Raw genomic sequence first — 18,174 nt, 5'->3', positions numbered from 1 at the left:
TGAAAAAGTGAAACGCCACTAGATTTTCATGATATCACAACTAATATAGAAAGCCCTTTTGCTTGTATTGTGCACGTTCTTGACAAGACTAATTGAAGATTAACTGGGCAAGTATTTACCGCAGGCTGTCGTCATCAGAATTGGAGTTCGCTGGTAGGGTTTACCCTCCAAACCGAGCAGAGAGATTACAACATTATGCTCCTGGCCCTGTCGTGAATTGTTACATCTGATACATGTCCGCGTACAGGAACATGGCAATTACGGTAAGTCACCACTTTTACACGTTGTTGAGCGTAAATCACCAAGACATGCACATACCTTATGAGTTTTTTTGCATGCTCATCGATAAGATTCAATATTTGAAAGCATTCTGAGTAGAAACACATCGAAGTCCTTTTCAGAAATAAAATCAACCCGAGTTTATTATTCTTAATTTTGACTAGTAGGTTTTCCTGCGAATACAGTGTCTTCATCATGGCATTCTTTAAAAAAAATGACAAACGTTTAAATAATTTTGTATAATTGAATCCCTAAGAAAATGTATATGATCACATCTTAAACAACATGAAATTAAAAATATCCGATCCATACGATTGATGTACTGGAGCCATGATGTTGGACCACGTAAAATGGTGTGTTTGGGGACCATGTACCAGCACCACATGGATTAGCTGTGCACACACACCATCATAATGTCATTTTCAAGCTGACAGGTCCGAGGCGAAATACAACAAAAGCAAAAACATATTCTTTACACTTCATGGGTTGGAAAATGACCTACCATCAATCCGCTGTGACGTATTGCACTTTTGTCTGAATTACGCCTTGATTTGACATTTCAAGGTTAAACCTTTGTTCTTTGGTCGACATGCTGCGATACTGTGCCTTTCAAGTGATTCAGCCTTATATTTCGCTCAGACAAGTTGGCCTACAAAGACAAGTTGGCCTACAAGTATGCTTTCTTCTGTCCTGAAAGTGGTCTGCGATGAGCACGTTCTGGTTTTCTAGTGACGTGAAGAACTAAAACAAATCTAAAGACCAGTAAATTGCCCTCCGCCCGGCACAAATTTCATTTCATTTTTGCATCATAATTAATTGCATCATCAAAATTTTACTTCAATATTGTCATATCTATTCAGTTCATCATTTTCACAGTAATTGCATTTTGTAAATTCTGGCATTAATATATGTGTCGATAAGCTGTGCGTTTTGCTCAACCGCTTCTGAGAGAAGTTGGCACTAAGCGCCCTCTATTGGCAGACTGCGTAAACTGTATCACCCACGCTAAGAGATCCTTCCTGGTCTATACCAAGATGAACACCAAGTAATGGAGAGTCTTTGTACAGAGGTTTGTCTTCCTCTTTACACTTTCGATACCTGTAAAAGATTCATAAAGAAGGAAAAGTAAAAAACACCATATTTTCACCTGTTCTGGTAGTTAATAAAATAAAGGAAATATATGTATGTCAACATGCCAGTCACACGGAACACACGATTGGAACTAATTTGGGATAATTGGATTTTCATATTTTGCAAATTTTTCAAAAGTTTTAGGTGACATATAGCTGAATGTTGCAATATCGCAAATTACTCATAAAAAACAAGTGTGCAATGTAAAAAGAAAAGCAGATGAAATAACATTTGTACATTAAATCGACATTACTTCACCATCCAATTATCCCAAACTAGTTCCAATCGTGTTACGGGCAGTTGAAAGAGTTTTGGCAATGCCAGGGAATTTTTAGATGTAGAAAACATCTGTGGCAACAATGCTGGATAATCAGATACATTATAAGTAATAATCTGGCAGGATGACGTCAAAAATTCAGCGGTATTGGCAAAGCTATATTATAATAAATATTACACGGAGAGTTGTATTCACTTACTTTTTCAGAGTGGTTATAGGTTCTCTTGAATCAGATGCTATGCCAGTCTCTGGGTCAACCGTGGTCACTAAACATCTGGAAATCAATTAGCATGTTGGTTAGATAAGATCTTGGGGTATGTGGAAAGGTTATATCTCTCCTGGCACTTAAAAATATGGCTTATGCTCTGAACAATTTTTAGGTATAGCCTATATGGGAACACGTTTCATTTCGCAAAGTCAGATGATCATGGGTCAGCATATGTGAAACCTATCCCTCCCCTAATTTTGGCGAGAGTTTTTTTGAAAGTTCAAGTAAAATCAAGTTTGTTTTCCGATATGGACACTTTGACATTTTGAAGGTATTGGCTGTGAAAGTAAAATGCATAAGATAATGTGGGAAAACCCCATAGGGCCATATCCATCGACATTTGGGTAACTTAGTCTTGTAACACAAGCTGGATGTACACATATTCTCTTAACTAGTGTCATATATTGTGTATCAATAGAAATGCTACTTACATGTAAACATGTAAACTTACATGTAAACGAGTTAGAAAATTTGATGGTCTCTAAAGCTCTCAAAGGGATTGGGATGGATACCAAATATGCTTGCCTACAGCTCTTGAACAGCCCCCTATAACTGAACCTAATGTTGAAAATGCCAAGGTGTAACCATGACAATTGGATACCTCACCTTTCATCACATTTCATATGGCGTAAAATTGCGCCGCCAATCTTAATAAACTTCCAATTATCCTGTAAACAATAAGCATTGGGGAAAACGTCACCATATAATTTGCAGAACCTGCACAAATATGATATCAAATTTTTTTCCAATTGCAAGATACCTTTTATCTCTCCATCAAAGGGTTAACAGCCATACCTTACAACGATATGTTCACAGATTTTGTTCCTTAAAATTATCGTTTATCTGCCGTGTCAACTCCACACTTTGAGTACGATATGCAAGGTTATCATAGACACATGGTTTCTCATCGCATCGGAACAAGTTAAATTAAGTTTTCAGCAATAAAATTGCCAAGACATGTCACACATACAAGCTGTAGTGTCAAGTTTATCAATGTGCACTTGGATACGATTTTGAGAAACTGTATTTTGCAGACAAAACAAAAATACTTGAAACGACATTGAAAGTTACAGCATGAACTTTTAACGTGTGTCATAATATTATAAATCCGCTCGCGAGGACTACTTTCTGAAGAAGGAAAACAAGGAACAAACTAACAACTACAGTCTGTCTTCATGATTGTAGTATTACACAAACGGTTTTCCAGTAATAGTATGTTTTAATAAAATGTATACTTTGTTCTCCAAATGAATGAGTCCATAATTTCAGACGTGCACGCACAAACAGGTTTGTAAAATATATAGTGCTTTGCTTCGTAGTCTGTTATTCATGTCCGACGATGTTCTTTATGAACTGGAAAACAATATGAGAATCTCTCATTAAGGCTGAATGCACCTTTTGGACTCAAATGTTTTACTATTCTTCTCGGTCTATCACTTGTGGGGTTCATTTTAAAACTCTTGAAGGAACTGGTTTTCAAAGGCTAATTTTTGTGAAAATCGAAGACGTTAATTTTCCCCATAGAGATAACACACTGATGGTGACGATTTGAATTTCAAATATCAGTAAATTTTGAGTAACTTGTTTTCTCCAGTACCAACATTTGGACGGTGACCAAAATTTCATTGTTGACTTTGAAAGAAAATGATTGAAAGTTTGCTTGAGGAAAATTAAAGCAAGGGTTTAAAGTCTTTCATTTTCGAGGCGTCAACTAAATTAAAGTGAAATGGATTCCCTTCTATGTTTGTATGGGAGATTTCGTCCTCATTAATTTTGTAAAATGTTACTTTTCGAATTTATTATACAAATATGTACCTGTGAAAGATACAAGTCACTGAGTATTATTAATATTAAAACAACATGACCTTCCTTTTGACATACACAGATAAAATATATGACAAAAATATGTTCTCTTAAAATAATGTCTAAATCGTTTTGCAATTTTACGCTGAAATCAGTTCTCACCTCTGAATAAGCAGAGCAACCAGAGACTACAATATTTGGCCGAAAGTTCCTGGCGGAAACAGGATTGTCCAGTTTCTCGTTCAAATCGTCCACAGAGTCTTGACTCATCAACATGAATGCCGCGTCATCTTGGTATGCAAGCTTGACAAAATAAATAATTCAGATTAAAGACTTAGATTAAAGATTGAAACACTCTTAAACAAATTCCACTCTTAAAAACCGAGACGAAATTCAAGCAATCTGTCGTAAGTTTTAGGAAAAGCTTCAATAAACATTTTCAAAAAATTAAATAGAGGACAATGTGTTCTCACTACAGTCAGAACACGATTGACATTCAATGCATCAATTTTAATTGGTCTCACATTGATCAGATCAACTGCCAACACATACATACATACATACATACATACATACATACATACATACATACATACATACATACATACATACATACATACATACATACATACATACATACATACATACATACATACATACATACACAGAGGCAGACATATCTCAGCTTCATACAGACAGACAGACAGACAGACAGACAGACAGACAGACCGACTGAACACCACAGCTTCCCTTTCAATTTATTTTTTGCAGAGTTTGAATACTCACAAGATCTCCTTTCTTTGCTATTGGTCTTGCTCTCTTCATTCCAGTGGCATCCCTGAGAGCAACCTTTGAATTTGCATGAATCAGCTTATATCCAGAGCCTTTGAAATACTTGGAGAGCCAATCTTCAGCTTCTTGGCCACAGTAAACACCCTGTATATCTTGACCCCATACTCTGCCAAGAGAATGAGGACATTTATATGGTGTGCCATGAATTAATATTGAGTGGTGAGTGCCATTTCAATGAGTAAACAGTGGTAGATACGATATATTGGCTGATATGTGAGGGCCAAAGGTCGTCCCACAAAAAGAGTAGAACGTATAATTTACGCCAAATTGAAATGACATGGTGCATGTCGTAAAGTATGAATTTGCAACTGACCTTTGATACGTTAAAGTTATCGACCTGTAGACATTAACGTGCTATATCATTGTAGTGTAACAACAAATGAGAAATTTAGATATGAAATCAGGCTTTACATTTGTCGTGCACAGCCAGAAAGTTAACATAAGGCACAGCTCTTGTCACTATCCAAAGTATCTGATCAAACTTATGTTTGATTGGAATTTATATGTATTTGTTTTAAATGCCAATCAATGTATTGGATATCATGTTTGTAGCTGTAAACACATCTCAGTACCAGATACATATAATTATAAAAACGGCAGGATCAAATTTGCCATATGAAGGCGAAGTTTTATCATTCTTTTCTCTGAGCAAAGTGATTAACTGTGCACAACTTTCAAACGAGAACAAAAGACTAAAATGGCATAAAAGTCAATGCAAACAACTACTAATGCGAGAACCAGGGATTGAAGACTGAAGTTGTGCTACAATAAAATCGTAACTGTGAATTTTTGTATTAAGGCAGTGTGCCTGAAAAGGTTTTGTAATAATTGCAGCCATAATATAAATTTGAAACATGCTTTCATGAACATTTAAAAATGGTCTTCCACAAAGTTTTTTCTGCGTCTGAATTAAAGCCCAAGTACAAAGTCATAGGTCACTTCAAAAGAAGAAAGATTTCAATCAAAATGACAGTTCTGACCTTCTATCACTGACATAAAAAATTCCAGTTGTTTTTTTCTGATTGAAACACAGCCGTTTTAGAGCAACCCTAAAGCTAAATTATATTATATATCATGCTACCACGCGCCATTCTGATTGGACGAAAGCTCATTCCATCGATGCCAAAATACTGTTTTAGCCGTGCTCAGCTAAAACGGGTCCCTAAACAAGCATAGAGGGTTCATGCGGAAACCAATAAAGGGGAAGCAATATAGCTTGCAGGGTGATTTTGGGGGTACTAAATACATAAAATGAACAAATGGTTTATTTAATGATTATTATTTTGCAAATTTTTCAACCTCGTTTTAGAAATGTCTCACTGTACTTTTGGCACTTTGCCATACTTGCGCTGTCACTTTTTGTCGTCTGCTGTGTGCGTGTTTTGTCAAAGACAGTATTCAAATGCTCGGTCTCGGGCTCTGAATTTCCGAATTTCGGCAAGTGATATATGAAGCGAATTGTACCAAAATCGAGTAAAATACCCTACTGTGGCGGGGCTTGTTTCTTAATTTAAAGGGCAATGAGATAAACAGTTTCTGTGATTTTAACGAAACTAATCCTCAGAAAACAAATATGGGGATTCAGAAATATGAATTACATCAATTAATTCATCAAATTTGTAATTCTTTTTAAAAAAAGCAAAATCACTGACCTATGTTTTTTGTTAACTCGGCAAAAACCTATCACGCTATGCGACTAGAAATGTTAGTCGCACACAGGATACATATGAAAACATAGGGCCAAAGTCCCTGAAGCTACTATAGACATGGATACAAAATTAAGTATTTCCTGACTGTATGAAATTATCTCTCTTAGGTCATCCTAGGGACTTGTACACCAAATATTAAAGCTGTCTGACCAGCGGTTTTGAAAGAACAAGCAACTCAACAGTTGACAGAGCTCTGCTGTGTTATGTAGAATAACCTTTTGTGACACATGTATTGATGAAGAAGGTGGAGGCTTTAATTAACATTGTATTTTTTTCTGTTGAATAAGTTGAGACTGTACATACTCAGAGAAAGCACACTGAAGAGACAAATGTTTGAAACTTAAGAAGTTCAAGGTCATCAAAAGCATTTAAAAGGAATCATGTAACTTTCATTGCACTGTTTACACAGATTGCATAATTGCTATAAATAGCACATGAGGAATCTTACAGCCAACTTTACCATAAAAACCCTATCACTTTGACCACTCTTTTAATTGACCACTCTATTTTTTTCCTCAAAAAGTAATTTTATTTTATCCTTACCAAGTCAACCATAAATGGAAATTAGAACTTTCTCTATCTCTATCTCTATCTCTATTGACTATTTTGAGCAATTTCTTTTAGATAACATACAGGGCACAATAAATGACGGTTCAGAATATGTCAAAGTTGGGATATAGGAAAGTTGCCTTTACATGTTTTAATCCTCCAAGATGGTAACATTTCACTATGAACTATCAAAAAAAGTTGAACGTTCTGATAATTCTACACTAAAATTATTTTGGCTTTGATGATTTCCTAATTAATTCAATTATTTAAAATCATATTAATTATTTTTTTCTGGGTGAATTGATAGGGTTTATACAGTACAAGAATTACATACATGTAAGTCAAATTTTGACCAAAATGACAAAAAATTCCTTAAAAATACACATTTGGCATATTCCATCACAATTTGAACAAATCTAAGTTGGGTTACCCCTAGGGACCTGTATACCAAATAACAAAGCTGTCTGACCAGCGGTTATGAAGAAGAAGATTTTTTACCAAAAACGCCTTTTTTGGCATTAATTTGCCTATTTTCAACAATATCAAAAAATTAAAAAAAAGTTTCTCAAAATCATATTTTTCACCTACACAACAAATATCAAATCAGTAAGTACTGCAGTTCTCAAGATATTTGAGTGGACGGACGCCTCACAAACGGACATACATACATACATACATACATACATACATACATACATACATACATACATACATACATACATACATACATACATACATACATACATACACAGACTGACGACGGACCGCCGGACGGATACCCATCCCAATAGCTTCTATAGACTATAGTCTATAGTAGCTAAAAAACTATCACAACCTCAAACCTTGTCTATCATTATGGCTATGCTTCTCGTTCATCCTCTTTACCTTGTATCTACAATTTTCGGGTCACCTTCAGAAACATCTGAGACATCAATGGGTACTTTCAATGTTGTCATCTCTGGTGCATCCAGTAACAGATAACGACCGTCTTCAGAAAGACTTGGTGTGATCAGTACCATACTTGGTTGCCTCTTAATTGTTGTGAATTGATTTTCCTCATTAACTACCAACCAGTGCCTGGCAAATAATGAAAAATGGTGTTACATTAACTTAAGATGTTTTTGCACACCATGTACAGCGCGTTTTCTTTTCGTACTCAAATCATGTTAAAATGCAGAACACAATCTGTGTGTGTGTGTGTAATGTCTCTGTTTTTGTCAACGACTGAACACTCGACAGTCCCTTGTGCATTTTCTTTTCTACTATTGGAGTCTCGCACATGTGGGCGTGGGGATGGGTCGCAAGCATAGCGCCGAAGGCGCGAGTCGGCAATGCCGCAGGCATGACCGCGAGTGGCGCCTATAGACATCGACCCTCGACTCAGCCGTGTCCAGCGTTACGGCAGCGACGGAAATTGCACAAACGACTGTGGTCAGTCTACTGCTACCCGTATAATAGCATGACATATGACCCGCGCTTTGGGTCACTACAAGCCAATCGGATGACGGGTCTTTGAATGACCTCCCTCTGTCACCTCTTGTACAAATCGTCTGAGACCCACAGGTGGGCCTACCTGTGTACCACAGTGCATGGACGTACATAGTGCAGTAACGGTACAGTTTGTGTCAGAACCATAATCAGATCCTGTGCTTTAAATAGCCAGACAGAGTTTATTATTGCATGCCAACGTTTTCTGCCCCGATTCATGAACTATGTTTATTGCAATCTGATGGCAACGTTATACATTTTCTTGTAAACAGTTTATGTTCTGTTTGCTGTTATAATTTGTAGGAAGGCGTACACCATATGTTAGAATGTTTTACATCAATGTAAATGTGTTTTATAACAGCTTCACAATCGTGTTATGTCTTGCTAGAAATTTGTCAATCACCTGCGCACATCGCTGTTGATCGCGATCCGAGCACATTATGCCCTCTTGCGTAACGATGGCCTGGCTATCACACAGACAATGCCTGGGTAAAGCAAAACCCGCTCAAGGTCTCATGTGATGGAGGGACTGAGCATTCAACGTCGAACCAACAGCTTGGGCCATATCAGTATGACCGTCGTTGTTCAAGCATGAGGAAATTGTAACTTATCATCTACGTGTCTGTTATGACCATACTAATAGTATGTACCTGTCTGTGAGAACATCATACTTCAACCCTCGTTTTGTGCAGTCACCGTGTTGTACCGACATTGCACGACAGGACTTCACCGGATAAATATATATCTGGTCCACTTTTCCAACTTCTATGAATTCCTGCTTCTTTCTTAGACTCCTGTAAAGCAGAAACCCTGTTGTGACAGTCGCACATGCTGCAAGTCCACCGATTATCAAACGCTTATGGTTACTTAATAAGTCCGACATCGTTTACAGCTACCTGTCGTCTAACACATACGTACACGCTCCTATGCAGTGTGATCAATAAAGATAAGGCACGGTCCCTCTATAGATACCATAGGCGGCCCAGACAATATTAATAACTTTATTATTAAGTTTTTCTCAGTTTTCTCTATCAGTTCCTCTCCTTTTCTTCATGCTCAGACTGATCGAAGTAAAAAATAAATGACTATATAACCTGACCTAGCCTCTTGACTCTTTATTTATTTTACACCCCATTACAAGGACGTTTATCTCTCATATACACATCTTGTAATTAATTAGTCAACACCTCTAATCATGCTCATCCGTAGACTTATCAGGGATTTTATGGGTTGGTCAATATCGTGCAAGATAGAAAAGGTTAAAGGTTTAAAGGTTTCATTACGGTCTCTATCTTTCAAATGTTGACCAACCCTTAGTAAATTCATGGATAAGCATAATTAGTTGTGTTGACTAATTAATTACAAGATGTGTATATGAGAGATAAACGTCCTTGTATTGGGATGTAAAATGAATAAAGAGTCAAGAGGCTAGGTTAGGTTTTATAACCATTTATTTTATTTACGCCGATCAGTCTGAGCATGTAGACACAGTCCCTCTATCCATAGAGGGACTGCGATGAAGAAAAGGAGAGGAAATGATAGAGAAAACAGGAAGAAAAAACTCAATATTAAGCTTATTAATAATGTCTGGGCCGCCTGTGTAGATACTATCTCCCCGTGGCAATGACGGCATGGCCGGACTCCGTAGGAGAATGAGATTTACATGCGTGTTGGCATTAACCTGTTTGGTGTCAGTGTGCGCACGTACTAGTAATTATATAACATTGCATGGCAATGCAGAGACTGGTCGGCAAACGAAACATATGTAGTTTCATATGACCATGTGCAGTCCCTCAACCCACGGTTGGTGAAGGGACTCCCCGGAGCAAAGTTTGACAGGGTAAGATTACAACGAGAAATCGTGGTTAGAACTTTCAAAAATTAAAATGCCCGAATAGGTAGTTGAAAGCAGTGTAACGCTCTGAATGAAAAGGAATTGAAAAGAAAATCTGAACGGTGATTGACAATCAGGCATATATCGGCCTATACTGCACCACAGTCCCTCCACACACGTGTGGAGGGGCTCTAACTGCACGGTTTTCAGAAGTAACCATAACTTAAAGGGCCAGAAGCTGTAACGTTTTGAAATTTTTGTTATTATTTCTGTTCCGTACGTAAATCGGAAAATTCTTGTTCTACACCCAAAAGCAACTTGTCAACACAGCGATTTTTACGCGCAAATGAACTGTTATTGGTTTCATTTGAATTCTAGTCCGGACCAAAACGCATTTTATACATCATGTGCAAGCTGAGTTCACAAGCTCAATGCCTGTGACAATGTACCTCAACATGCTCTGGGGAGAAGAACAAGAAAACGTAATTGATATTAAAAACATGATCGGTAAAAAACATCAAAAGTTACACTGAGCTGCAAGGTTTGTGGGAAATTGCGAGCGATATTTGAAATTGACTTGTCAAACTTCCCTATGTCCAAATATGTTTTGTTGCCCTTTTCTTTCTCAACTTTATTATCCTACGGACTTTCATTCAATTCGTGCGCACCCGCACTCCTCCTTTCACACATAACATCTGGAGAGCGAGAGTTGCCAGCAATACAATCCCCTGCCTTTCCCTATTATGACATCATTGTATGCAGTTTTCAATCACGTGATTGGCATCTATAGAACTACATCTCCTAAAATTTCACAAAACATCTTTCTAACTGATTAAACGGTATCTACATATGGACATTTTGTAGAGAATAATATCCAAAGTCATAGTGATGAAATGACGTTTTTTTCAGGTATTTATTAATTGGAATAGGGCATAGGATCCTGGGAGGGAATGTGCAGAATAGAAATTCCGGGCGCCCTATCCACCGTCCCGTGATGAATAAAAGCTCTCTTGAATGATCAGGTTTTTAGGCTGCAAGGTAGTCCTAAAAGTCGACTAGAAAGAAGTTCTATTTTAGCAATGCTAAAACAAGACCCATAACCGGCATAGAGGGTTGATGCGGAAACCAATAAAGGGGAGACCATTCAGCTTGCAGGGAAATTTGGGGGTTAATAAATAAATAAACTAACAAAAACGTCTGTAGATTTTTATAATATCAAAAGCGTATTAATATATATATATATATATATATATATATATATATATATATATATATATATATAATATTTATATATATTATTATATATATATATATATATATATATATATATATATATAATATATATATATATATATATATATATATATATACCTTTCTTGCATTGTATAAGCCCTTGACGAGACTGATTGAAAATGAACGAGGCAAGCATTTGGCAGGCTGTACTCATCAGAGTGGGAGTTCGCAGGCACCCTTCAAAATCTAGCATAATCCCTAGACGAAGTGTTTTTGCCTTCAGAGATTTTTGACCCTCGCCATACTCAGAGATGTCTACGTTATGCTCATAGCCCTGTAGTGAACTTCAACATCTGGTACATGTCCGCGTACAAGAGGCATGGCAATTACGAAGAGTCACCCAATTCCATCTGTACTACACGTTGTTGAGCGCAAAGCACCAAGACATGAACACACTTTATGAATGTCTTGAAAACATGCTCGCCGATATTATTCAATACATTTTTGACACCAATCTGAGTAGCTATAAAACACGTGGAAGTTATGTTCAGAAATAAAATAAAATTAACCTGAGTTTAATATTCTCATTTGATTTTTCCTGTAACTGATGTGCCTTCAAAGTGATTCACCCTTATATTTAGCCCTATGATACTCCGTTAGCTCAGACAAGTTGGCCTAAAGTAAGCTTTCTCCTGTATTGAAAATTGTTTGCAATACGTGATTATGGTTTTCTAGTACATCAACAACCTATTAAAAACAAATCTTAAAACCAGTAAATCCCCGGAAAGGCACAGTATTAATTTCATTTTCGCATCATAACTGATAAAGCAATCTCCTCTTTCAATGACATCATCCTAATTTTACTTCTTCATTGTCATATCTATTCAGTTCGTCATTTTCACAGCGATTGCATTTTGTAAGTTCTGGCATATATGTGTCGATAAGCTATGCGTTTTGCTCAACCACTTTTGACAGAAGCTGGCACCAAGCGCCCTCTATTGGCAGACTGCGTAAACTGCGTCACCCACGCTCAGAGATCCTTCCTGGTCTATACCAAGATGAACACCAAGTAATGGAGAGTCTTTGTACAGAGGTTTGTCTTCTTCCTTGCACTTAATTACGATAACTGTAAAAAGTTCATAAAAATGACAAAGTAAATGACACTGTCTTTTCCCCTGTTCTGGCAGTTAATAAAATAAAGGAAATATATGTATGTCAACATACTACAGTTATACGGGCAGTTGAAAGATCAATAGGAATGAATGAAATTGCGCATTAAATTTCATGTGAAGACAGCTGCAACTCCTGCGAAATAATTCATTGTCGTTTATTCCAAAAATGTGACAGGAACAACATCACGCCATATCCAAGCCATGAGAGCGACAAGTCATTTTGGGTGTAAGTGAAGAAATTAATTTAACATTATGCGGAGAGTTTCTCTGGGGTAAATCGTGGTCTCTAAACATCTAGAAATCAATTAGCATGCTGGTTAGATAATATCTTGGGGTACGTCATATTCCTGAGAAAGGTTATACCTCTCCTGGCAAATAAATATATGGCTTCTACTCTGAACAATTTAACCCGGGATGAATGGGTTATACATAATAATATGGCTTTTACTCCCGACAATTTATAGTTATAACCCAGCTCATGAATGGGAACACGTTTCACTAGACAATGTATGTTGGTAATGGGCCAGCATAAGTGAGATCAAGCCCTTCCCCCTAACTTTGGAGAGAGGTTATTTAAGGTCTAACATAAACAAAGTTAAATGTAGTTGGTTTTGCGTTCTGGACACTTTGATAGTTTGAAGGTATTGCCTGTACAAGTTGATGTGGGAAACCCCCATAGGGCCATATCTATCCATACAAGGGGCAACTTGATCTTGTAAATAACCTTTATGTATACTTAATCTATCGACCAGTGTCATATAGAAAATTATTAGAATCCTACTTGCATGTGAACAAGTTAGAAATTTGATTGTCTTTTACATTCTCCAAGGAAGTGGATAAATTTCACCAATAGTATGTTTGCCCTCAGCTTGTGTATATAGGCACCCTTCAACAGTAACCTTTATCTGAACTTGGTATTGAAAATGAAAAGTTGTGACCATTACAATTGGATACCTCACCTTTCATCACATTTCATATGGCGTAAAATTGCGCCGCCTATGTTAATAAATTTCCAATTATCCTGTGAGCAACAAATAATGGGGAAAACGTCACCACATGATTTGTAGATATTGCACAAATATGATATCTACAATATTTGTTTTTTTCTACGATTTTTATTTTTATCCATTCATTAAAGAGTCAACAGGTATAATTTTCGACGATATTTATACTGTTTTCGTTCATTGAATGCATTTTCTCACTGGGTACAGGTACATAGAAACACGCATCAACCCGGCATTCAACACAATGCTTTGAGTGCAATATTCAAATTTATCGCTGACACATGATTCCTCATTGCATGGGAACAAGTTCAATGCAGTTGTCAAAACCGACATATCTCACATATACTGTGCACTTGAATATGATTTTGAGGGTTTTGAGGGTTGAAGAAGAAAAATACTTGAAAAGACATTGAAAGTTTAAGCTTTCGAAATTTTAATGTACATCATAAAATTATAAATCGGCCTATGAGGAGTCTGAGGACTACTTTCTGAAAAAGGTGTGGAAGGGGTATTAATACCATCATTCACAACTGTAAACTGTCCTCATGATTGTTGTGTGATGCATATAGTTATCTAGTAATTGCACGTCTTATTAAAATTTTTACAAACAAACAAGTCCATGTTTTCAGACGTGCACAAAGTGAATATATATATATATATATATATATATATATATATATATATATATATATATATATATATATATTATATATATATATATATATATATATATATATATTATATATATATATATATATATATGAGATTTCTTTTGTTCGAAACTCTTGGATGGAGTCTGGTTTGGTCTTTCAGCTCAGACAAGTACGATCGTTTTCAAAGTCTTTCACTTTTGTCTTCATGCCTTCAGATGATGATGAGTAGAGGGCACATCATCGTGTTATTTTACCCGGACTTTAACGCATGGCAACCGTCCCGAGGGAAAAGAGGTTAATGTATCATATCAACATTTTTTACAGCTGTAATGTCCAAACGTGTGCGGATGATCAGAATGTCCAAAGTGCATAGCCTACAAGTTCATTTGTAATCATTCGATCAATACACAAGTCTACCGGTACCCTTGTGCAGTCCTCTGGAGATTTACTTACTCTGGCATACCGCATTTACACCTGCCTTACTTCCATCGACAGTAAATAATTAAAATTTGCTCCCCAGCAGACCAATCATTAGGTGGCAATGCGTGTAAATTGTTTCATTGAAAGTTAGATAAACTTTGCTTACATTTGTACTGGGTTTCCACTCTGATGTGACCACTGACCTTATATCCACACAAAAGAGGAAGTAATGAGACAACGCCCTACGCGTGTGACGATGCATATAAACAAATAAAGTCCTGCGACAGTCCGATTAGTTGCGATAGGCCAGGATTATTTTGTATTGCACTCAACGGCACGGTGCTTGTGTTCACTGTGGTTGTACTTCTTCGCCTGTTGTTACACGCTAAAACGTATAGAATCCGGTATGAAAGAGCTTAGGTCTCCAAAAGTTAGTTTTCGGAACCAACATTTCGTAACCAGACTGACGGCTTTAATCACTATCATCTCCTGCGTTCATGGTGACAGTAAGTGTCATTCTCTAACTATTTTGATGAAAACTAAACTATACTTCTTATTTGTATGGTCAAGGACGGCAATGATAATTACTTATAGCACCGTTTGCGATTTCTTCTCGCATTTTCCTTACCACAAATACCATCCAATCTTCGTGGAAATGATTATTATTATTAACCGATATTGTCTTTGGAAATGTGACTATTTTGTGCCTTTGTGATGAATTTGGTAGATTAAATTCAGGCGCTTATGAGGATATTTGCAGCAACCATATCTGACTTGCAAATTCTTTATTTGTTATAATGTAAGTTGAGCTTTCGTTGCTAAAGTTTTGCAAACGCTCTAAATCTGTGGTTACACTTCGGTAAGCATTTTTAAAGATAACGTTGCGTTGGATTTCAAACCGTCTAATCGGAAAACGCTATACAATATTATACTATAGCAAAGTTTTTATTAAAATTAAACTCTTTGCTGTAAATTGATATCAATAGAACATCAAAGGTAAGAACATTAATTAAGATCAGTGGAACATGTGCATGTAGAACTCCATTGTGCTCAACATTGTCAACTGTCATTTTATGCAGTCTACGGGTAACAATGAGACAAGTAAAGTGAGGCGATAAACTTTACAACAACGGGCATTAGAAGGCATTATTTGACGAGTTAGATATAAAAGCATTCTAAGTTAAACAATTTCAAGATTTTCTGACTAATAGATGGTATTACTGTGAATGGTTGGGAGGAGAGAAAATGGAATGACGATGAAGGTAAATGTGACCCTCCCCATCGCCTCTTCCAAAATATAATATTGTCCGTCTTTTTAAATTGTAAGACATGCCCGTGCTATTCTGAAAGCTGAAAGTATGAAATGTTTGTCTGACCTTGAGAATTGATACATTGCGTACCTTGATACACACTTGATTGTGCGGATGCTCCGACTGATCACCAGCCTGGCATCCAGTTAATAAGCCGATGATATGAGTATGCAATATATGTCAATTAACGTGTCACACATTTAACTTACTGTGTTTGATACGTGCATCGTGAATACCGAGTTGTGAACGCTCAGCCTGATCGTGTCACTTGAAAAATGTCAAGAATGAGAGTAAGACATGCCCGTGCTATTCTGAAAAGCTGAAAGTGTGAATTGTGTGTGTGACATTGATACATTGCGTACTTTGATACACACTTGATTGTGCGGATCCTCCGACTGATCACCAGCCTGGCTTCCAGTCAAAAAGCTGATGATATGAGTATGGAAATATGCCAATTACCGTGGCACAAATTAACTTACTGTGCTTGATATATGCATCGTGATTACCGAGTTGTGCACGCTCAACCTGATCGTGTCACTTGGAAAATTTCAAGAATGAGAGAGAAGAAAGAAGAGAAAACTATCGTTGAATTATGGGTGTCCGAAACTATAGCCGGGGTGCACTTACGATTTAATGCATGGTTCGTGTCGTAAAATATGACAAGATGATAAGATAGAAGATTTCGGGAACCATAGTATTATCGTATGAGGGAAAATGGAATGACGATGATGGTAAAAATGACCCTCCCCATTGCCACTTCCAAAATATGATATTGTCCGTCTTTTTAAATTGTAAGACATGCCCGTTCTATTCTGAAAGGCTGAAAGTGTGAAATGTGTGTGTGACCTTGATACATTGCGTACCTTGTTACACACTTGATTGTGCGGATGCTCCGACTGATCACCAGCCTGACAGTCAGTTAATAAGCCGGTGACATGAGTATATGCAATATATGCCAATTACCCTGGCACACATTTATATTACTGTGCTTGATACATGCACCGTGATAACTGAGTTGTGCACCCTCAATGTGGTCGTGTCACTCGGAAAATGTCAGGAGAGAAAGGGAGAAGAAAGAAGAGAAAACTGTCGTTGAATTATGAGTGTCCGAAACTATAGCCGGGGTGCACTTACGATTTAATGTATGGTTCGTGTTGTAAAATATGACAAGGTGATAAGATAGAAGATTTCGGGAACCATAGTATTATCGTATGAGGGAAAATGGAATGACGATAATGTAATGGCAAATGTGACCTTCCCCATTGCCTCTTCCAATATATGATATTGTCCGTGTTTTTAAATTGTAAGACATGCCCGTGCTATTCTGAAAAGCTGAAAGTGTGAATTGTGTGTGTGACCTTGAATACATTGTGTACCTTGATGCAGACATAATTATGCGGATGCTCCGACTGATCACCAGGCAGACTTTCATTTACTAAGCCGGTAATATGTGTATGGAAATGTGCCAATCACCGTGGCACAAATTTAACGTACTGTGCATGATATATGCACTGTGATTATCGAGTTGTGCACACTCAACCTGATCGTGTCACTTGGAAAATTTCAGAAGAGAAAGAGAGAAGAATGAACAGAAAACTATCGTTGAATTATGAGTGTCCGAAACTATAGCCGGGGTGCACTTACGATTTAATGCATGGTTCGTGTTGTAAAATATGATAACATGATAAGATGGATGATTTCAGGAACCACAGTATTGTCAGTTTCCTACAGGTAACGATCATCGAGCTCAACATCATCACAAAACTGTGATCCCATGTTTGTGACAAAATAGCGATTTGTCAACGCTAATGTATACGTTATGGACATACGATGTAATAGCATTTAAAACTTCGCTATCGTTGATATTGAGATATTGAGAGTTAAGACTCAGTATTGAGAATTTTTCTTAATGTGTTGATGGTAACAGGACAGTTTCAAAACTATTTTATGGTGCTATAATGGCGGATGTACATCAACTGAACAGACTGTGATTTTGCTTTTTCGCTTCGTCCGCATACTTATGTAACACACTTCTTTATGTCCGAGATTACAACACTCAGGTATTTCTGACTCCTAAATATCAAAATTTTCAGTAATATATATTCTTAATTATTTCCGAATATGTGTAATCATTATAATAGTATAATTTAAAAAAGAAATTCATAATATATGTATCACTACAGGAATTCAAA

General features: G+C 36.9%; 1 protein-coding gene across 1 annotated transcript; it reads right to left on the bottom strand.

Annotated features, from left to right (window-relative positions):
• Positions 1-394: 394 nt before the first annotated feature.
• Positions 395-9,296, bottom strand: LOC139140728 (mitochondrial amidoxime-reducing component 1-like). The gene is made up of 7 exons (XM_070710114.1): positions 9,007-9,296; positions 7,754-7,945; positions 4,545-4,716; positions 3,921-4,061; positions 2,562-2,623; positions 1,887-1,961; positions 395-1,377 (listed from the first exon to the last, which is right to left on the bottom strand). The coding sequence occupies exons 1-7, from the start codon at positions 9,237-9,239 to the stop codon at positions 1,251-1,253; spliced, it is 1,002 nt and encodes a 333-aa protein (XP_070566215.1). The 5' UTR covers positions 9,240-9,296; the 3' UTR covers positions 395-1,250.
• Between the last annotated feature and the right edge of the window lie 8,878 nt (positions 9,297-18,174).

The sequence above is a fragment of the Ptychodera flava genome, chromosome 9 (genome assembly GCF_041260155.1).
Source record: "Ptychodera flava strain L36383 chromosome 9, AS_Pfla_20210202, whole genome shotgun sequence".
NCBI lineage: Eukaryota > Metazoa > Hemichordata > Enteropneusta > Ptychoderidae > Ptychodera > Ptychodera flava.
The sequence above is the reverse complement of the archived record's forward strand: the minus strand, read 5'-3'. Positions and strand labels throughout refer to the sequence as shown.